This window comes from Hippocampus guttulatus, chromosome 9, assembly GCF_054856545.1.
Source record: "Hippocampus guttulatus isolate MCC_2025c chromosome 9, RoL_Hgut_1.0, whole genome shotgun sequence".
Classification (NCBI taxonomy): Eukaryota; Metazoa; Chordata; class Actinopteri; order Syngnathiformes; family Syngnathidae; genus Hippocampus; species Hippocampus guttulatus.
The window spans coordinates 11,094,707-11,117,258 of record NC_141269.1 but is presented as its reverse complement, the minus strand read 5'-3'; the positions used below and the strand labels follow the sequence as shown (position 1 = coordinate 11,117,258).

Below are 22,552 nucleotides of genomic sequence, written 5' to 3'. Positions count from 1 at the left end.
GAGTCATTGTGACTGTGAGCCACTGTACAAGAAATACTGAAACACTTCAAATTGAAGGGGAAAATTGGCATGCGGAAGTGTGGCAAATTGGTTGACACCCTCCAAAAAAGGGATTTTTGTGCTGAGTAAAAAGAGACCATTTGAACTATTCCAGTGATGTGATACATTAAAAAATATTTTGTTACTTAAGAAATTTCTTTTGGTTATATTTGGTATATCTGTAGACAGAGCTGCAACACATAAAATATCATGGAACTAACCGCGAAAAGAGCTACAGTAGAACTACGCCATCTAACGGTAGAAACGGGAGCCAACGTTTAAGGCTTCTTTTTCCTTTGTCCCCAATTTATTACATACAAAAGGAGCAAAAAAATTCAGAGGATTCCAACATCAAATTCAATGAAAAAAAAAACAACTTTCCATCATTGACATGGCGCTGCAGAATTCAAATCACATGTATATAAATATACTAAGTGAGAAAATGTCACAAGATAGTAACTATAGAAAAGAGTGACTAGTTTTGAACATTTGATGGCACACAGTATGGTGGGAAAAGTGGTTTGACAGGATGGAATGGGTATAGAGTGAAACAAACATTGGTAAAGCTTTTCTGCAGAACTTCAAATGTTCAAGTCATACAAATTCAGTCAACTCCAATTAAGAAACTCAGTGAACAACAGCCAAGAAGGTTACAGTGTACTTTAAACCTTAAGAACGCAGAAGAAGCAGAGTAGGAGTCAACCATTAACCATGGGTGGTGTCATCCTCCACAAAATCTTTGGCCTGCTCTGCTGTGATCACATCAATGTGACTCACCTAGAAAAAAAAAAAGAATACAAAACGCAATTTCAACACTCAATGCAAAATAATTTTACAGATTTAAAAACAAAACGTAAAAAGTTAAAAACAAAGCAGATGTAAGCTGATTAGAATCATTTCAATTACAATGCACACAATCCCTATTCCTGTTCTGTATTGCGGTTTATCTACGGACGGCTCTCAAAGCATTATCACTCCAGGCAGCAGAGGGCGCTGTAGCTCTAACTCAGAAAAAGCAACCGTACTGCGAGGGGCAAAAAAAGCCTCACCAGGAGATGTGCAAGTTTAATTAAGCACACCGCAGCAAAACCTTTTCAGGCCACTTCCATCAAAAGTATGACATGTGGGAGGAAGGCTAAGCCAACAGAAGCACCCGCAGAATATGCAAACTACAACCATTTGAACTCCAAAGCTCTGTGAGGCAGATGTGCGAGGCACTAGGTTGCCAAGTTGTCCTAGGCTCAATTTCGCAAGAACCACCGGCACCCAGCTCACCTTGTTTCTGAATTTAACTCCATAAAACTTGTCAGCAGACTCCAGCAGCTCAGGCCTGAAGGTCGTAGTGATGAACTGAGCGTGGCCAGCCAACTCAACAATCATGTCTTCAGTGGATATGCAACGCAAGTATGTTGATATGTTAGTATTTCATCAACGTTAACGGCACGTACTCGGTGTTTGTGTGAAATTTCCGCCCGTTACCCGAGACAGCCTTCCTGTGCTGGGCGTCGAGGGCCTGGTCGATCTCGTCGAAAAGGTAGAAAGGGGCGGGGTCACACTTTTGGATAGCAAAGATCAGAGCCAGGGCCACCAAAGACTTCTGACCTCCAGATAACTGCTGCATTTCTCTCATTTCACCCTGCTTGCCTGTAAAAGACACCTACACGCACACATACCGCAACACACCCACACACACGGCCCTCTGTTACTTTTACCATCAATGTAATATAGCTTCCTTTCGGAATTGGATTAAAAAAAAAAGATATGGAAATGTTTGCTTTCTTTTTCATTTTAATTGGCCCACCATTTCAGTTGCAGTTTGATTTGTTGGCGGCCTCAGTGTTGGCCTAAGACTCATGTGAATGTTATACGTACAAATTTTGACTTCAATGTAGTGCTAGGCTGAGGGTCAGAGTGGGAGGGAGCGCTGTGACGCATGTATCACCGTGTATCCAAAGTTGTTTCACCATGTTCGTCGTGCGAAGAGGGCCAACTGGTCATATTGTTTAACAAAGTTAAGCCACACTTTTGTTCGCCGCCGTGCAGCGTCTCTCACACACACACGTGCAGCTTTTTCAGTGGTGGCATTGAAACGATGGACCAAAATTTGAAAATGGGAAGCATTCTGAGAATATCAGAATGTTAGACCCGGTTCTGATTAATTCTCGATACCCAACCCTACTCAGTTGGCAACACAGAGTGGATGCTCGTTTGGTCGCATGACATCCACATTGCCATGGTAACAAAAGCTGTAGGCTGCATTTGCATGAGACAGATCCCCCACCCCTCAATACAGCATGCCTTTAACCGGCGTGTGACAAGTGGATATTAATTGGGCTGAAATGTTTTTTTATCCTTTCGTTTTTTAATATAACCGAAGAATGTGAGATACCTTTAACTCATTCAATCCCAGACATTTTCACCGGAGCAACCCCCTCAATCCCAGCGTTTTACTGGATTTTGACTGATCTTGCAAGGCCCACAGAATATTTGGTTCTAATGCTATTGAAACACGGAGCCTACCAAAATAAAGTTTGGACTCTCTTCTTTCAGCAGAAAAAAAATGGTTCTATATTTTTCCATTCCTCAGCAAACGGCATTACAAAATGGCTAAGTTTCATGGAAATGGAGATTCCTGGGCAAAAAATGGAGAAAAAGCTTTTTGTAAAACATGCATTTCAAGCACGTGAGGCACCACTGCCAACTACTGGTCGCTTTTTTACATGATTTACACTGCAAACAGCTTATTCTCATTCACAGATTGCATCAGACCCTCCTCCTCTCTGTGAATATTAAAAACATATTTTAAAAAAAAAGTACAGACTCCCCATCAACCATAACATAAAAATGGCTAAACATAGGCTAATTTGAGGACAATCTGGACAGAATGGTTTCCAAAAACAGTGAGGCTCTTACTCTGATCCCCACGCCGGTAAACTGATCCACAGAGGGCACGCTGCTTTGTGAGCCAGAGCCCCTTTCGCTCTCCGCGCCGCCCTCTTCATCTTGAGACTGACTGCCTTCGGCGTCTCCCTTCTTCATCACCAGCGTCGCTTTGCCTCCAGGTACCAGCTTCTGGAACACTTCGCTGAAATTCTTTGACACCTGCGGGTGTGAGACAGGGCAAGAGTCAGGTGACAGACAAAAATGTGGAGGACTGCACATCGAAAAAGTTTTAGGAGAGCAGTACCTGTTTGAATGTGAGCTGAATGGCTTCGTACTTGCGCAGCTCCAGAACATTCATGAGCTCCATGATGGATTTGTAACCTCGGTCCAGTTCGTCCTGACGCTTGATCAGTTTCTCCTTTTGCTCAGAGAAGTTGACAAACTGATCCAAGGCCTTCTTGTTCACGTGACTGTACTTCTTCAGCTCCGTGTTGCACTGCTCCAATTTACGGAACAACTGTCCGGGGGAAAGAATAGAACATGAGTTCTCCCCGAATTATCATGGTGCATTTTTACTCCATGTGCTACTGTGGTACTTCAATTTTTACAGAGTACAAAACGATATATAGTTCTTTCTTTTCATTGACAGACGTTTTAACAGGTAGCAAGCTGCCACAGTAGTCAAGTAGTTTAGAGCACCAAGATTACATTGATAGCCTTTTTCATGATCACTTTGATGAATCTTGAAAAGTAATACTATTTGTGCGCTATTAAAAACAAACAACATGTTTATGAACTGAGACGATGACAGCTACGAACAGATTTTCTTCCCCAATGGATAAAGTTAGGTGTCTATTTCAGGGAGGTTTGAACATGCCTTTGGATGATGAACCCTGCCACTAACTGGGGCAGAGTATCTTTTAGACGGACAGCCGCTATTTGAGGAAATACAGGTAGGCACACACTTATCATAGGCATGATTACATTCTATCATCTTCTGAAAACAAGGTTAGCTGATGAATTAGTAAGATGCTTGAGCTAAAAAAAACAACAACAAAACACTCTCTAAACCCCCCTATCCATTGATTGGCGTCGCAGAAGGAACAGCAAAGAGCATTCTCCATCACCTCTCCACTTCTGCAATCGATGGCATCACCCTATCCAAGAACACGCTTCCACAGAGAAAGAGTTATTATGTGGGTTGTTTGAGAAAGAGGAGGGCTATTCTCAGCATTGTCATGGAAAGAAAACAGCACACGTACGCAGAAGAGTACATGCTTAGACATTTATGAAGCTGCAGCCAAGTGCACTCAGTCAGAGTCTGAGCCCCCCCAGAGGCAACAAGCTGAGCACTGACTCGTATCTGAGTCATTGCTAAGGGGGTGGGTGGGCGAAGGCTTCAGGCCTCGTTCCCGGGGGGAGCTTCTGCTTTCTTTTCCGCATCAGAGTTCAACAGTTGTTTATTTTCGAACTGGCCAGTCATTGGAGTGGAGCACAAATCTACTTGGCCAAAGTCTATTTTCAAAGGCTTATTTGGTGACTTACGGTGCTGCTGGAAAGCAAGCAAGCAAAGAACAAGAATACAAAGTTCGGTGAGGACCGATTAACAAATAAAGCTTGGAATCCAAGACGGTACTTAACAGAGGTGTGGAAAATAACCACAGCGAGGCTCACAAGTCGAGTTCAATTAGCTTTGGAGCAGATGTTTTCAACTTTGGTACTGATTGTCGCTAGGCTGAGTTCACATGTTTATAACAGGTGCCCGTGGGTGTGTTCTATAAATAGCTCACCAGTAATGGGTCATTAAGAATTCAAAGCAATATTGTGGAGTGATCATTTGAAAACATAAACCTAATAATTGTGAGGAATCATTAACGTATCTTCACATAGATGACTACCCTTAATTATTAATAACAACATAACTAAAGATAATTGGAATAACTTTATTTGAGAAGCATGAATCAAACTGGTAGACGACAGCCTTCTCAATAATCAGCGCTACATGAATCCCTAAGGATGGAGTTGCAGTATTTATTTTATTTTATTTTGTTGAGTTGATGCAATGCTGTTTTCAGTCTTCTTCATTTGCGCCTTTAGAATGTTTCATAAAATTAATCTCTGATGCTCCTATCAAGAAGTTCATTTACTCCAAATGCTGGAAAAAATGACGACAGCCGTTTTTTTATAGACTGCCTTTTGAATGGAATCTTTCATGTGTAAGCACAGAAAAAGGTTGGCCCAATCGGTAAAAATGTAGTTCAAATATTTACTCCTCCAATATACCAGTAGTGTACACAGCCCAAAAAAATCAAATTAAACACTTGTAAAATTAAGATGCTAGGAGGTGAAGTCAATAAATTGTTGTGGCTCACCCTGTTAGATTTTGAGATCTTGACAAATTACATAAATGAGGAGTTGTGGGGTAATAAGTGACCCCAATGTTTTTTGTTGTTGTTGGTGTTTTTTTGTTTGTTTTTTTTTTAAATAAAGAGGCCCTTACTCTGAAAAGCAAGTTAAGTAAAGACGGTAATACCTGCTTGAGTGTGAGAGTCTGGTACTTCTCAAAAGCCTCCTGAGGTAGCGAGCCCAACTCCCTGATCTTTTTCATACACTCCTCCTTCTTCTTGAGCAGCATGCCCTGCCGGTTGGTCATCTTCTCCAGCTCCTTGGTGTCATGATTGATTGCGTCGTTTTGTTCCTTCTCTATGTTTTTCCAGCGGTCCATGCTCTTGATGTGATCCTTGATCTCCGACTCGGTCTTGTCAACCAAAGAATCCAGATCTAAGAGAGAACATGCGAGTACTTCTCCGTTTTTTGTGTCACTTGCATTTCATCTTATATGGTTCGAGATCAACAAATTGAATCAATACTGTTTGGTTGGTTGTATTATATTAGAGAGTAAGACAATGGTTATACTGCTATGCTTCTATCAAGCACACAAGTGGAGCTTTATGTACTTCTCCGGGCCATAGTGTTGACCATACCTTCTGATCGAGCCAGTGTCTCCTTGACCCGTTTGTTGATGCCATCCAGCTCAGATGTTGTGGCTGTGAGAACGGTGCCTCCCTCGGTCTCTCGCAGCTCGTTTAGCTCCTGTGTTTGCAAATCAAAACAAGGAGAGTCTTTGTTCATACAAATTCCTATTCTGCATTACATTCAACAGTCAAATTTATTCCAGGCATTGCCCTGAGTACATATTAACATGAATTTGGGTTGATCTAATCAAAAGTTAATTCACAAACACACAGGTGTTGGGTGCAACACCTGGCATTTAAATACATCTCGAGTGGCCACTTGAGACTGCGAACTGAATTTTCTGTTCTGTATGCAAATAAAATCTCTCCTGAACCTGACCAAAATCCCTGCTGAGAAAAGTTATGAAAAGTACTAACTTGTGTTTTGCTCGGGGATTGAAATACACTTTACTCAATGAAATGCGAGTAAGCTCATAATAATCAGCAGGGAATCAAGTAATTATTTCCCGCTCCCACCGGACATTGAAGCCACACTATACCTGCTCCACTTGATCAAGACGCTTCCTCAAATTCTCATTAAGGTACGTCTCCACTCGGGTCATGATGCCCTCCAACTTGATTCTCTCATTCAGCAATTGTCTGTTGTCCTGCGGGTGGCACAAGAAACCACAATGTTATTTATGCGACTGGTCTTGGTTTAACAACTGAGAAAGCAGCGACCGTATCTATTCACTCTGAGTACCACGGCAACGTTCACTTTAATAAAATGCGTTACATGTCACATCGAAGAAGTGCAAACTCTGGAGAAACATACGTTAAAGATTCTGGGTTGTGTGGGTGAAGTTGCGTAACACAAGTGGGGACAATTTGAGATTATTCGGGCGAGAGCTGAAAGAAGCTGGCGCAGAAAAAAAGGATCACAGGAACCGCCCACACACAGCTGCTGTCTGCGCCATTTACCGCACCCAGGTCATTTAAATGCACTAGAAGCAGCAGGAATAAAAGGACGATGGCAAAATTAAGACAACAATGGTGTTGCACTCAAGTGCATATGAATTGATCTATTTTAATTATATTGCAAACAGTATTAGAATTATTATTAGTATTTGTTTTGTTGAGAAAACAATGTTTTTATTACAGCGGCGGGAACCTTTTTTACATATCAGAGACCTTTTCAACTTTTATTAGGTTCAATGATGGCCATTTTAAACTTATGAACAAATATTGTGTCATGAGATTATTCAAAACGATGGTATGAAAAAACAATTATGGTTTCATTACACATGTTAATCATTTTAAATGAATGAAGAGCATTTGTATTTTCTAAAACGGTTTTCTCAACATAATGCCTCCAAAATAACACATCTCACAAAGGACTGTTTTTTTTTCATTAGTGTAAGCAAATGTCAATTTCACGCCAAACAGTCAAAGGCTGCATGACCATGACACTGATTTGCTTTTATGACGCAAAAAAACAAACCAAAAAACAAAAAACAAAAAACAAAACCATGATTTCTACCATATAACGTAGCTTTTCTCTCTTGGCACTTACCATTACCATCTCAATCGACCTGTGTTTAATTAATTTCACTTTTTACGCTGGCACATCAGTCAGTCAGTTTAATTACAGAATATGAATTGCCATGGACATCTTTTTACAGGAGTTGTTTATTTTTAGTTTAGTTTATTTGGTATAGATAATCTTAAGAGCAACTAGATATAAATATCATACTCTATATCGTTATATGAATACATCCAAGGAGTAACAGTTCTAGTTTTGTCAAACTTGTGTTTTTAACTTGCATGCAGTATGTGAGTAAATAATAATTATTTTTTTAAAAAGTCATTTATGGCTAAAATACTTCAAATGCATTCATTCATTTTCCGAACCGCTTTATCCTCACTCGGGTCGAGGGGGGGTGCTGGAGCCTATCCCAGCTGTCTTCGAGCAGTAGGCGGGGGACACCCTGAACTGGTTGCCAGCCAATCGCAGGGCACATAGAAACAAACAAACATTTGCACTCACACTCACACCTTGGGACAATTTAGAGTGTTCAGTCAGCCTGCCATGCATGTTCTTGGAATGTGGGAGGAAACCGGAGGACCCGGCGAAAATCAACGCAAGCACGGGGAGAACATGCAAACTCCACATAGGAAGGCCGGAGCTGGAATTGAACCCGGTACCTCTGCACTGTGAAGTCGACATGCTAACCACTCGACTACCAGGCCGCCCTACTTCAAATGCATGTATGAAAAAAATGGATTAAACAGGGACAGAGCAGAAAACCATCATCATAAAACCAAACTCCAACACTTTTCCTTCCTCATGTCCCCCTCACCTGCTGAAGCTGACGTATTTCATCATTGAGGTCATCCACACGCCTCTGGTCCTCCAGGCTGAGCTGGGAAAGCAAATCGGTGCCCAACTCATCCTTCAGTGACTCCCTGGTGGACTCCATGGCATGGAGGCTGGCCTCCAGACTCTGAAGACTTCGTTGCTGCACGAGAAACAAAAGAAGACACAAAAAACAAAGAGCGATGATCAGTTTCAACAAATGACCTGTGCTTAAAAAAAAGACAATGAAGACTATGGTATAAATGACCCCAATGCCTGGTGATATGCTTTCCTTACAAATTTCAAGTCATTTTGGTCACCTTTGGCATGAACGTCTTCTCTGACTGCTGCCTCTTCTCTTTCAGCATCTTCATCTCGGACAGAATACTGTCACGGGAGGCTTTAAACTTCCTCTGCTGCGTCTCAATCTGCTGCATTTGGTTCATCAACTGGTCAATCTCATTATTGATACGTGAAAGCACATGTTAAGGAAGTCTTCACCATGTATTGCAAATTTTCATTAAGAACAAAAATAATTTAATTCAATGGTTAATCGTAAAATTCTGTGACATTGCATGAGACAAGCCTCGTGAAAAAGTCAAACAAAACAATTGCCTTAATGAAAAAATTGTTAGTAAAAATGAACTGTTGGACGGGGTGGGGCGCATGCATCTAAGAAGCCTTGTGAAATGGATTTTCACAGTAAATCTCTGCCATCAAAGATCTACCTTTCGGAGGGCTGGACGTCCTCATCTAGGGTTCCTACAGCCTAAATTAAATTTAAGACGTTTTAATTCCATTCAGAATAAAATTTAAAACCCACTCAACACTGTTCCGGACGTCTCGTTGTCCAAAGTTGCTGGAGTACAGAACTGACGTGCATTGATCTGTTCTTAGCAGTCCCCACTAAACACACATCAATTTTGTTGCTTCCGCTTACATGACTGTGCATGTTACTAGATTCATTCTGAAAATTTGTCTTGAAAGAATGTTAATTTATTTGTTGATGCAAGACAATTTTACATTCATAAAATCAAAATTATTGTGTGTTAACAACCTTTCAGACTTCTCAAAGATTAATTTGATTAACATTTAGAGGCCAATTAAGGCCTTGTTTTTTGATTTGTGGATTCATTCCTTTTCAAGGCCTTTTAAGGATCTGCAAGAACCCTGCCATCTTAAAGCTAAATGAACAGACAGCACTATCGATTGTCCATGACTCCTACACTCCACTGGACCTTGGAGGTTTCAAAGAAGTCCATTAATGCAGGCAAATCAATAAGATGGTGGTTTAATTGATTGAATTACGGTCCAGGCAATGCACGGCTCAATAGCATTTCCGTCAGTGAAAACGACAGATATGAAAGGGACGTTAAAAATGTGAGTACTCGGCAAGTGATATTGAACAAATTCAAGACAAAAAATTGGAGAAGTGCTGAGCCATCTGAGCACAGCTTCCTTTATACTTGTCTGTCTCAGCAAAATGAAGATGGACTGGACACTTAACTAAAAGCGACGGGTGGGGTGAATCAGTGCAATCTCACGCCTAGACAGGGCAGAGGTGGAGAGACGCAAAACAACGGTGGGCTTTTAAATAATTGATGTCAACTGTGACTCACCACTGCGGTAGAGAACTGGTCATCGGTGCTTTTGCCTGCCTTCTCACGTAGAGTTAACCAGCAGGTACACACGCACACACACGCATCACCCGATTCACCACAGATGTGCCAACACATGTAGAAGTGACCATGTCATCAAAAAATACTGCACAAGCAACACATATCCTCTCTCTATCCATATCCTCACGTGCTTTTCAGCTCTGACAGCAGTGAGTCATTGTGGCTGGGTCCAATATTCTCTCATCCTTCTTTTACCTGCCTTAGGCATCCTGCGGCATCCCAGCTTTGTGATTCAGTATGTATGGTAATCCAAATGTGAAACCATTTTTAAAATATTAACTCAGCCATCCACTCATGGAACATTTATACACACGCACACGATACAGCCACGAAAAACAATTAAGAGATTGCCATGTTTTCTTCCATTTTTGTTCATTTTAATGTCAGATGCCACTAAAAGTGTACTGAGGAACTAGCTGACACAAAAGAAAACATGGAATGCCTAAAAGTGCCATTTCTGATCATACAATGCCACAGCTATTTATGATTGAAGAGAGAAAAGACAGAAAGAGATACATATCTCCTCATCATATTGGGGTGTATGGTAATACCGTCACTAATTTGAATTATTGGCACCCCTGGTTAAAATATCTATGATTTTATTGGAGAGGCATCCTGTCATACTGAAAATTGTAGAAATGGTTCACCAGCCATAGAATCAACATCCTCGCATGGCCCATGGAAAATGCATTGCCAAAGCAGTGCAAATCAAAAAGGATATGTTCAATGTTCCTGCGCAGATTCTCGTTAAGCTTGGCCTCCAGCTCACCCAGCTCCTCTTCAGCCTTTCTCATGTCCTTCTGCAGCTCCAGACGAGACTTTCTGGTATCATAATAACCTCCTGTCAAAGCTCCACGGTGGCTCACCTGGTCACCTACAAGGTCAAGCAGACATCAAGCCTCTTCACATGTTCTATTGATTTGCTTGCAATTAGCAACTATCCTCATGGGTTCTATGACTGTGGAGTGTGGTTGACCAAACCTTCCAGAGTGATGCAGTCCATTGTGAAAGCCCGGGCCAGCTGCGTCGAAACCTCCATGCTGCGACAAATCAAGGTCTTCCCAAATACATGTTTGAACGCCTTGTCAAAATTGTGGCTGTAGCGCAGCTTGCTGATCATTGGAATGGCATCCTGATGCAAGGTTGATACAAGATTGTATGATCACAGGGAAGATACTCTACACTAGGTAAAGTCCAATACTACTGTATATGACGCGATACTTAAGAAAACTAGAAAGAGCAAAGGCAATGCACAGACATAAAAAATAAGTCGTAATTGGCTCATTTCTCAACCAAATTTCATGAGGTTTACGGTTTTGTCACTGCCAAAGAATGCACTTTCTTGGCATAGGCGAGTACTAGAGCTGGGCGATATGATGATATATATCGCAAAGACGATAAGTCAACCTGGAGGAGTGGCCTACAAGATTAAACATACATTGAGAATAAGCGATTCAGATAATCGATGAATACATAGTGGGTGTATTAAATATATATATTTGTTTTCACATTACAGTAGTGTGTTTTGAATTAGACTTTTGAGAGCTGCAAAATAAATGTTTTCAAAATTACATCACAGTGAAGCCCCTCCTTTTATTTTGTTTTTTTAAAATACACTGCTGCTCACAAAAAAATTTTTGTGCCTCTTATTTAGATTGATAATTGCATTTGTACAAAAATATGGACTGTGCTGCTTCTGTTTACATTTAATAACTTGATATATCAGCACTACTGTGTGCAAGTAATTTTTGAACGTCTGTTATTCTCAAGAAATTACGTTAAGTAATTTTGACAAAATTATATTAAATGTGAATTATGGTCCAGCCATGCAACTCAAGTGTAGTCCTTACATTGGTCTCTGGGTAGGCAGTGTCCCTGACATCCAGCTTGCTGAGGGGTAGAAATGTGACCTCTCCAGGGAGATTCATCTTGTTGAATTCCATTAATATTTTGGTGCTGACCTCATCGGTCTCCACAATGTGGTAGAACAGTCTGAAAGTGAAACCATGTTAAATGACATCACTACTGATGGCCACATTCCAAAATATCGAGCATAGAATACAGTGAATCTACCATTTTAATTTACTAATGCATAGAGTTGCTATTCACAGGTGATTGAGACCGGGCCGGCCCGAGAATAGCGAAAATATGCATAGAATTGACGGCCATTCAAATGCAACCCCCCAAAATACAACAGGGATGGCAATGGCTAGTGATGAAAAAAGTGGAAAGGGGCGTGGCCTGGACAGGGCGACCAATCACAACAAGTAAGACATCATACACGTCCAATCGTAGGGCTGTTTACAATCGGAAGATGGAAAGACTGATCGGGAGAGCTCGTGAAAACTCGACGATAAGGTACCTTACCCCCCCTAAAATTTTCTCAACGGATTTAGACGATTCACAAAAATGATCAATTTAAGAAATAAAATGGCGGATTCCCGCATATCCGTGGAAAATTGCCATCCCTGATACAATGATAACAATATATTTGCTCACAAAAAGGAGCTTCGAGAATTATTAAAAACAAAAAAACAAGTGTGAGTATGCGGGGGTCCACTGTAACGCTATCTCTTTCCAGCCATTAGTTTTGACATCGTTTAATTTACATCTCAGTCAACTCTAGACGGTTCACATTCAAGCTCCAAATGGAGTACTAATTTTTTTTTCAATAGAAGGATTAAATAAAACATCATGACACACCTGGTACCAGCAGTCACCTCCACACAGGTATAAAAGGCAGGCTCACACTCAAAGTTATTCATAACGATGCCGTGGTAACCATTGATCACATGCTGGTTAATGCCCTTGCGGCGGAAATGCTCAAGGACTTTGTTGATACTGTCAATGCCATTCAGGATGGCCTGGAGGGAAGAAAAACAGTGTTGAATACATTTTTCATAGTTGTTTAAAAAAACAAACAAACCAGAAGTAACAGGAGGTGAATCTGTGAAGCTTGAAAAGACCATTTTACTGTCCAGTATTACTCCTCAACTGTGAATAATTTGCATAACCAGGACATTGATTTTATTATCTCATGATGCCAAATGCGAGCGCCAAATGCACAATGCGGTGAGCAGGCTGATGGACAGCACAAGTGAATTTTGATGATGTATGTCAACAAGCATGCATGCAAATGATCATTTATCAAGGCCCCCCCCCCCCCAAAAAAACTTGGGAGTGTATTTTTTCTCTCATCAAGCTCTTATTCGATATTGTAATTATTGTGGCAAGCCTACACACACTTCTGATGTTGTGTTACACCAGTCAGTGACAGACCTTGCCCGTGGCGGCTCTGAGGAGCTGCTGTTTTTTCTCCAGGTCCTCCCGTTTGGCCGCCAAGGCCTGCTGCTCTGCATTCTCTTCACGCCACAGGTAGCTACACACATGACGGATGTGGACACAGTTATACTTATGTCACCATAACAGTGAAAGACATAACCTCTTGGAATAGTCAAAATCCATGTGCATTACTTCATCAGGAAAGGTTAGTTTTGTTATTATAGTTGATTTTGTTGTTATGTTTTGCCTTGAGTGACAAATGTTGAACCCTCTATTTGGACTGTGACCTTAAGCCATATGAGTAAAAAATGAATCTTACTTTCTTTCACTCTGCAGCTCATCTTTCCTATTCTTCACTTCATAGTATTTTTTGTCCAACTCCTCAACACGGGTCTTCACTTCATTTAGATCTTGGTCCAGTTTCTAGAGACAAAAATGAAATAAATAATCAGCTCAACTCAACTTTATTTTTGAGCACTTTAAAAACAACTAGAGATGCATATAAAGTGCTGGACATCAAATAAAACTCAAACATAAAAAGAGTCACGTGGCAAGCTCTGAACAGCTTGTTTTTCAGCTGAGTTGTAAAAGTAATAGGTCAAATTAAAGGTGGAAAATGTTTTGAAATGATTTAGGTCTCATTTTTCATAAATAACTGCCATATGAACAAGGGTGTGTAGACTTTTTATTTATATCCACTGTATAAATAACAATATATATTAAAAAATATAAAAACATAACATTTAGACACACATTATAATGTATTAAAATGACTTCTTACATTATATTGCTCCAGGTTCTTCTCTTTGTTGGTCTCTGTGTCCTCCAGATCTTTATTAATGGCAGCAATTTGCCTCTTTTTATCATTGATGGCCTGGTCCAGAGATTTCAACTCTTTCTTGATCCATTTGTCCCTCTCCTCTTTGGAGGTGAACTGACTGCCACGGCCCTGCTTGGCGTACAGGTCTGTCCTCTCCTGTGTCGCCTGGGCAAGTCTAGATGGAGATGAAAATGTTTGCATCATTTTAAGTATGTATTTATATTTCTGGTTAGAGTTCACCTATAACAATGTATGCGCAAGAAGTGTTATGATTAAATTGACAACTAACTGATTATCAAATGAAGCATTCTTTTGATAATCAATTAACTTTTAGTGACCCTGTTTAACTTACAAATCTTTGGAATCAGGCTCAACAGTAAATATTAACAGATTTCTGTAGTCCTCTGTGGAAGCAGATTGATTATTTTTGAGTTGAATCAAAATAAAACATTTGCCAACTTCTGCTTTGATTTGGAAAACAATGAGGAACATTTTTGCCTACTTTCTGGAATTTTACTGACCAAACCAGTAACTGAATCATTAAGTTATATTTGTACATTTGCTGAACTGTCATTTTCACATAATGTCTTATTTTTAAATGAAGGGATATAATTTTTTAAAATCTGATTCATTGACTAATCAACAAAAGAATCAACAGATTAGGCGATGCTTAAAATGATTGCTGTATGCACCCGCCAAATTCCCTGCTGCCGCCACTGTCAAAAGACATTTAGATTAAGATGACTGACTCATGAAATTAGGCCTGTTCTCCAGTTGCTCTGGGAACTTGTGATGTGGTGAATGAGTCATCCCTACCTAGAGATACCTCGCTCCTCCTTTTCCTTCACCATATTGAATTTGGGCTCTGTCTCCTGCAGCTCCTTTTGCTTCTCCTCAATTTTCTCCAGCAATTTCTGACGCTCTTTCAGAAGACGTTTCTACAAGAGTGGAACAGATTTTTTTATTCCCCGCGCTTGTTTCTTTGTGTTCAAAGACGAATAAAAATCTCTACTGTACTATACTGAATTTCCTTGGCCAAAACAAACTTGGCTTAACAAACAACATAGTTTAAAAGACAAAAAAAAACATGCACACAAAACCAATATCTCTAACCATGGCAACAAAGAGCATTGTACCAGGTATCTTTTAAGTACAGGAAGCACTGTGCATCACTATGGTCACAGAGACCAATCTTGCCAAATTAGGGACATTGGACTTTTAAAACAAGTAACACACAGGACTGCAACAACGCCCTGTGATTGCAAATAAAGCTACACGTTGCCAACAGGCTTTGTGGATTTTGTCTGCTGTAGTGCGCGTTATATGAGCAGAGCAGTTATATGAGCATGGGTTGCTCTTCATGCACAAAGTTGCAGAGCATAAAATAGCCCTGTTAAAAAGGACATTCAGAAATAAAACACTAACATACTTGTCCAGTTGGCGAACAGTGTAGCCACAGTGCTAGCAGCCAGAATGCATTCCTTTTTATTTTGCTCCAGGAACATTTGGCTGATGCTAAGCCACCACCAACCAGCATTCTGCCTGGGACTCATCATGGCCATCACAAAGACTGAGCCAATAAAGCTGTTATTTATGATGATCTTCATACACACACACACACACACACACACACACACACACACACACACACACACACGTGCCCACAAATATGAGGCTCTGCTGAAAGTGAGTCATACCAGCTCTGCACACAAACCGATGCCAGTCAAGATGTGCAGTGGGATTTATGTGTGCTGCTGCTTACTATTGAATCACAATCTTACTTATAAATAAATAAAACTCAATATTTAATTATTACTGTACACGGTTAAAGGGAAGGCAAAATCACACCATGGCTACACTTTGTGCCATTTCCCACACGCAGTGACTTACAGTACATTAAAAGAACAATCGTGCACGTGATAGCAGTGACTATAGGGAGATACATGCAGTGATGCAGAGGAAGGGCAAGTGTTGCTGGTAAGCAGAGTGACGCAGATGGGAGGCTTCCATACCCTCTGTTCACTGTTGCCTGCCAGCTCATCCTGCAGGTCCTTGGCCTTCAGCTCAAGTTTGGTCCTCTGTTTAATCTGCTCCTGGCGCTCGGCCGACAACTGCTCCCTCTCCTCCTTCATGGCAGAGACCTTGGATTTCAATTCTCGCACAACTCGCTCTGTCTCCTACATGAGGATAGGAAAGAAAAAGGTGATTCCATTCATTGAGGAGTGCAACTTCCATGTATTTCTCCTGAAGAGATGCAATTATTTTAGATACATCTGGCGTACAAACTGTCAGGACTGCTTAGCTTCTTCGGGCTCCTCTGTGTGTTTATTATCAGGGCTACCAGTATCTTTTTTAGTGTGACGTCAACAACTACCGGTACTTGGCATATTGTACAGAGTGAGCAAAATTAGACCTTTGCTGTCAGTGCATCACCAGCCGGTTGTAGGAGTGTGAATATTAGCTACTTCAGCCATGTATCCAACACTCACATTTGGTGTAAAAAGTTGCGGGCATCAAAATAACCAATGTACTTATGCACTATAACCTTTTGTTACTTTTCTGTTTTAGCACCAACTGCAGTGGTACTACAGATGGTACCTAAACATCAAATTCAGCTTTTCTCAGAAAGCACTTGTCTTCATTCTACTTCCTGTAATTGATTTGAATTGTAATATTTTACTAATTTTCATATCGGTTGGATTTTTTTTATTCATTTATTTTTTTTACCTCGACTTTGTCTCTGGCGTCTTGCTGAGCGTCACGTAATTGTCGGGATTTGTCTCCACATGTTTCTCTCTTGGAAGACAGCTGGAAAAAATAAATTACAATGCTGAAAATCAACTCAAAAGAATGTGATGGAAACACCACTTCTTTATATATTACAATTCCGACCACACTAATTATTACTTCCACAATTTGTTGGGAAGTATTTTGGCAAACATCTTTACAAACAAGCACATTCAGGCAACTTTGGGGTGTTTACCTCATCCAATTTGGCGCGGGTTTCATTGAGCTCCTGGTTGTAGATGGTGTACTCAAGGGCTCTTCGCATCTTGTCCCATTTCTGGTACTGAGCCAGCTCTTCTTTTTCATCCTCCAAAGTGTGTAGACGCTCTTCAATGTACTTCAACAGCTCATTGATCTTCTCCCTTTTCCCCTCTGGATGGACACATGCATCATTATTATAATGACAAAACTTTGTTTCGAAATACATATTAAAGGAATTGTATTGATCAATATCCAATTAGAACATCAAACCAAACAAATAAGTATACTGAAATATTAGCAGACTAATTCACAGGCAATATTCTGCAGCTGGTGATGTCAGATTGTTTTGCAAAATCGCCATAGGTAGATTTGAGGATAAATAACAGTACTGTGCTGGTATTTCCTGATTACACTAAAGTAAATTAAGGTAAGAGTAGGGTTGGCTTTACATCACATTTTCATTCTCAGAGTTGTGGATAGTGTTTTGATCTCAATGTGACAGAAATATCCACCTTTTAGCTCTCCCCATAGTGCTCATCCTGATTAGGGTCGCATATAAGGTGGAGGCTATCCAAAATACATCCTGGACTGGTCGCCACTCAATCGCAGGCCACATACAGATAATCAACTGTTCACACTGACATTCACTCCGAAGGACAATTTGGACTCTTAAATAGCCTAAAATGCATGTTTTCAGAATGTGGTAGCATGCCAGAGTGTGCAGGGTGCCCATCGAGAACCCACACAAGGTTAATGAAAACATGAAAAATCCACACAGGATGAAACCAGAGCTGCGACACAAAACCAAAACTTCAGAAATGTGATGTAGACATGCTAACCACCAGTATCGTATGCTGCCTGTATGAAGAAAAAAATACTTATAAAATAATATTGTTTAGAGGGCGGCCCGGTAGTCCAGTGGTTAGCGCGTCAACTTCACAGTGCAGAGGTATTTGGTTCAATTCCAGCTCCGGCCTCCCTGTGTGGAGTTTGCATGTTCTCCCCGGACCTGCGTGGGTTTTCTCTGGGTGCGCACGTTCCAAAAACATGCATGGCAGGCGGATTGAACACACTACATTGTCCCTAGGTGTGAGTGTGAGCGCGCATGGTTGTTTGTCTCTGTGTGCCCTGCGATTGGCTGGAAACCGGTTCAGGGTGTCCCCCGCCTACTGCCCGAAGACGGCTGGGACAGGCTCCAGCACCCCCCGCGACCCTAGTGAGGATTAGGCGGTTCGGAAAATGGATGGATGGATAATATTGTTTAGAGCACACCTGTCTCCTTCATGAGCGAAATACTTTCTTCTTTGCGTTCATCATACACTCTTGTTCCTGCCACCTCTCTAAGCAGCTTCAGACGCTGAGAGTCAGGTGCTGTGGCCATTTGGTTGATCTGCATCAAACATTAAAATAATTACCCTTTTCTCAAAAATTACAACATCTATCGCACAATAGGGGCGTATCAACGTGACTTCATTTATGATAGTGGAAAACCATTTATGATGTGTTGAGCAAGTTGGAGATCAAACCAACACTTCCTTCTCACCTTGCCCTGCTTGACAATATAGTAAGGGTTACTGCGGGAGAAGCCAGCACTTTCCAGAAGGTTCATGACGTCATTCTTGCTGCACCAATCACAAACACCACCAAACGTGATCACATCAATTCAGCGTGTCCCAGTAATCAATCCCTGTGATTACTGGGACACAAACACTTACGTCACCATCTTCTTGTCCAAGAAATACTGGTCCTTCTTTGCACCGATGACACGACGAAGGGAGACTTCCTCTTTGTCAATCTGGAGGGAGACACAATCCCAATTAGCCGCTCATGTCACCTAACTTCCATTCATTGGCAACAGCAATTTCAGACCAAAATGATTTTATAATGTAGCACTTTCGTGGCCTAAATAATACACACCAGGCAGAAAGACAAAAAGCTATTAAAAAAAGGTGTTGGTATGTTCAGGGTTCACGCTGACTGAACCTTTGGGACCATTGGGCACAATGGATCATTAGGTGTAATATCAATCAACGGGTATTTCTATATATATATTAAGGCACACCAGATTATAAAGTGCATTATATTTGTGAAGTATTGTTTGTCAAATAACTTTATTCTACTTGTACCATATGTTTATTTGATAGATTTAGCACTATTATGCTAGGTTCAGACTGGGTCTCGCATGTTTTTGTTTCTCTGTGCACATGGGTTTCTTCGGGCGGACAAGAGGAGGTGCTCCTCCGACTGTCCCCAAAAAAGTTTGAACATCGCAAATCAACCTTGGTGGTCATGTGATTCCTTTGGCTGGGTGGTGCTATCTAGGTAGACAGTTCAGCAGCTGTATACAAGTCAATACATTTATAAGATACACCAACTTCCTCGCTCTCCACTATGCAAGGCTGATCTTTTTTTGCTCGATCCGGGGAGCTATTGGAAGCAGGCTGTGTCATTTACCTCTCGGTTTTACAGATCACAATGATATTGTGCCACATCGTAACAACACTGGAAACCCGTTGCCAGAAACACTGAGCTCACGTTCTGTCTGGTAGTAAGCATCAGACTGGTAGGACTACATTTTCCATGATTTGTAGATACAGAAGCAGGAATTAATTGTGGTTCCGGTATGATGAAAACATGTACAATGAGATGTGTGAAAGTAAATATGAAGGAATTTGAATTCAAGACCACAAACTAAAAACCCGACATCCATATCTTAGGCACACTGTCAATTTTTGAGGAAATTAATGGACTTCAAGTGTGCCTTGTGGTCTGAAAAACACGGAACGTTTCACTGTATAAAATGTGTTTTTATTCCATGGAATGAGCACTTGAAATGCTTCTAAAATCTTCCATAAATAAATTCATGAAAAAACCTAACTGCTGAAGTATAGGACTGCCCACACTGCTCTTCTCACCAATGATCTTGAATTTGCTGGTTAGATCGGTGGTTAGCTCGTCAAGTTTTAGTACGAGTGCCACGGAGAAGGAGGTTCCCAGGGTAGAATATGAAACAACAGGGTTCAGGAGAATGTTGAGAAATAAGGGGGCGGTGGGGAATTTAACGTTCGTGTTGGTGGATTACAGTAATACATTTCTAACTTGGGTAATGAGCTGAACTTGTTTGTGAAAACTTGGCCAGCAGCCTGATGGACATTTCAAGCTTATAATATGAGTAATGTATGCACTGGTAATAGTTAAAAACAAAACAAAACAAAAAAAAAAAACATCAACAGTGTTTACCAATATAATAGTCTTACCGGCAGCCGGTTGTCAGAGTTGTCAAATATAATCTCCACAAATGCAGAAATGACTCGAGGACCAGTTCCTTCCTACAGAAACACCAGAGGAACATTTATGTTTGCATGATTACTAAAGTTTGTCTTAATTGCTGCTTATGCTACCTGTGTAGATACTTACATGGAGCAAGGCCAAGCGCTGCTCAGGTCGGAGGTGGCTGAACTCATCACTGAGCACAAACTGAATGGCTGGGGAGGAAGACATAAACAATTAACCTGAGTTCTAATTAGATCATGGAATGAAGATATTATTCGAAGGGGCCCACATACCATAGAAAAAGTTACTTTTTCCTGATCCATTTCTCCCAACTGTGAAAGAGAGGGGAAAAATTAAAATAAATCGGTGTGTGCCACAGCAACATTAGTGTGTCATGAGGGGTCAAACTATCCACGTTCACTTAAGTGGTTTGAAAATTATTTTCTACAAATAATATATCTCTGTTCATCTGTAAAGTTCTTTGTTACAGCTGCAGCTGTCGTGAAAATGCTATATAAAGATGTACTGTATTGTATCTAGCTATGCCAATGCTTTTTTTTTGTTCCAGGCACAATAATTATGTGTCAGTATATAATTTTCAACCAGCAGGTCCAAATTTCACCCTAAATATTACATTTGTGACTATTTGAAACTACACAAGATTATTTCAAATGTAAAATATCTGTTTTCATTTGTTGGGAAATGCTGTTTGTTCTACTTAACTCATGTGGGTGTTGTCCCTAAAATAACAACTTAGGTGTCTGTCCAGACAGTAAATGCAGTGTAATGAAGGAGAATGGGGGTCAGTGGTCCAGAACCCACCGATGACATTGTGCTTGGGACTAAACGGGTCTACCACAGTCTGGTCCCGGTAACTTCGGAACCCCTGGATGATAACCTGCACAAGACCCAATGGGCATCAATGCATCTTTTTGAGAAGGCAACAAATTGATAAATGCATCGTGTTTATTACACTGTAAATGCGCCGGTAACAAATATCGTAGGTACGTAGAAAGTCGTAATCGAGAGAGTAGGCTTAAGGTTTGAAAATTCAGCTAGCTTTCGCCTAGCATCCTCAAGAGGAGGGCGGGCAATTCAAGTTCTGGTTTACCTCAGCATTGCAGATATTAAGTTTAAGTTGAATGTGATCTGTCTTAACTTTGTGAACGAAAAGAAACAAAATATTTACAGTAAAGCTGCGTATTCAGATCAGGGTTCATTTAGCTAAGTGTCAATTCTAGCCCAGTCGGCCCTGTAAAGTAAAACGGAGACACTCGGGTCGTTGGCGTACCTGTTTGATATACATCCTCGTCTATTTCGGCGTCTCCTTGACTGAATCAGGAGGTAGCCGATCAACTCCACGTAAATGGAGATGAAAAATAAAAGTCCACACTTGGACAAAGATTATGGTTTCAGCATTTAAAACTGGTGAACTACTCCGTAGTGGAGGAAAACATGGAAAATGGCGGCGGGGGCGGGATAAATGGAACATACCAAAGTCAAAACAGGGTAATAACAATAAACATCCTCATGGTAACTAAGAACAACAATCCGTTTTGTATCAAATCTGGAACAACATCTGAGTTTATCCTGTATACATAACATACGTATTGTGTTATAGTTGCGTCTGTGCAAATAACTAACAATCATGAAAGTTTGGTGGTTTACTCGCATCCCCATTTCGTAAATTTGGTACAGCGCAGCTGGTTGTCCTGTGGGCGCGAAAGGGGTGAGAGAGAAACAGATAGCTACTGTACCACGTCAAGTGGCGTAGGAAGCATGATGAAAATTACCCGACTGTCGTTTAAAAATGTAATCTCTCTTTCTCTCTCTCTCTATATATATATAAAAAATTCCTCGTCTCACCCCCCCTCGGGTGGTGTCCGTCCCTCATTCAGCTCGGGTCCTCTACCAGAGGCCAGGAAGCTTGAGGGTTCTGCGCAGTATCCTTGCTGTTCCCAGCACTGCACATTTCTGGACTGAGATGTCCGATGTTGTTCCCGGGATCTGTTGCAACCACTCATCTAGTTTGGGGGTCACTGCCCCAAGTGCTCCGACCACCACAGGCACGACTGTCACTTTTACCTTCCAGGCTCTCTCCAGCTCCTCTCTGAGCCCTTGGTATTTCTCGAGTATATATATATACTGTATATGTGTGTGTGTGTGTGTATATATACATATATATATATATACATACATATATATATATATATATATGTGTATATGTATATATATATATATATACACATACATATACACGCGCGCACACACACAATAT

At 40.9% G+C, this 22,552-nt stretch overlaps 1 protein-coding gene across 3 annotated transcripts; it reads right to left on the bottom strand.

Annotated features, from left to right (window-relative positions):
* Nucleotides 1-324: 324 nt before the first annotated feature.
* Nucleotides 325-21,734, bottom strand: smc3 (structural maintenance of chromosomes 3). 3 transcript variants are annotated; one of them, XM_086119791.1, is made up of 29 exons: nucleotides 21,566-21,734; nucleotides 21,097-21,172; nucleotides 20,568-20,606; nucleotides 20,419-20,486; nucleotides 20,259-20,330; nucleotides 18,717-18,796; nucleotides 18,545-18,623; nucleotides 18,274-18,391; nucleotides 16,997-17,172; nucleotides 16,741-16,821; nucleotides 16,026-16,190; nucleotides 14,830-14,951; nucleotides 13,975-14,188; nucleotides 13,513-13,616; nucleotides 13,191-13,290; nucleotides 12,615-12,775; nucleotides 11,762-11,903; nucleotides 10,893-11,043; nucleotides 10,635-10,785; nucleotides 8,553-8,706; nucleotides 8,237-8,395; nucleotides 6,437-6,544; nucleotides 5,907-6,015; nucleotides 5,456-5,703; nucleotides 3,227-3,439; nucleotides 2,953-3,141; nucleotides 1,519-1,696; nucleotides 1,315-1,421; nucleotides 325-816 (listed from the first exon to the last, which is right to left on the bottom strand). In XM_086119791.1, exons 1-29 carry the CDS (start codon nucleotides 21,578-21,580, stop codon nucleotides 745-747), a joined length of 3,651 nt encoding a protein of 1,216 aa, XP_085975917.1. In that variant the 5' UTR covers nucleotides 21,581-21,734; the 3' UTR covers nucleotides 325-744. The 3 variants fall into 3 exon arrangements, with proteins under 3 accessions (XP_085975917.1, XP_085975918.1, XP_085975919.1); XM_086119792.1 differs by lacking the exons at nucleotides 20,259-20,330; nucleotides 20,419-20,486; nucleotides 20,568-20,606; nucleotides 21,097-21,172; nucleotides 21,566-21,734 and adding an exon at nucleotides 19,880-20,026; XM_086119793.1 differs by lacking the exons at nucleotides 20,259-20,330; nucleotides 20,419-20,486; nucleotides 20,568-20,606; nucleotides 21,097-21,172; nucleotides 21,566-21,734 and adding an exon at nucleotides 19,917-19,997.
* Nucleotides 21,735-22,552: the final 818 nt, after the last annotated feature.

Coding starts and splice junctions, on each gene's coding strand:
- smc3 (XM_086119791.1), bottom strand. Junction 20,607..21,096: donor TCCCAAGCACAATGTCATCG/GTGGGTTCTGGA, acceptor TCTCTTTCACAG/TTGGGAGAAATGGATCAGGA. Junction 12,776..13,190: donor TCAGAGCCGCCACGGGCAAG/GTCTGTCACTGA, acceptor TCTTCCCTCCAG/GCCATCCTGAATGGCATTGA.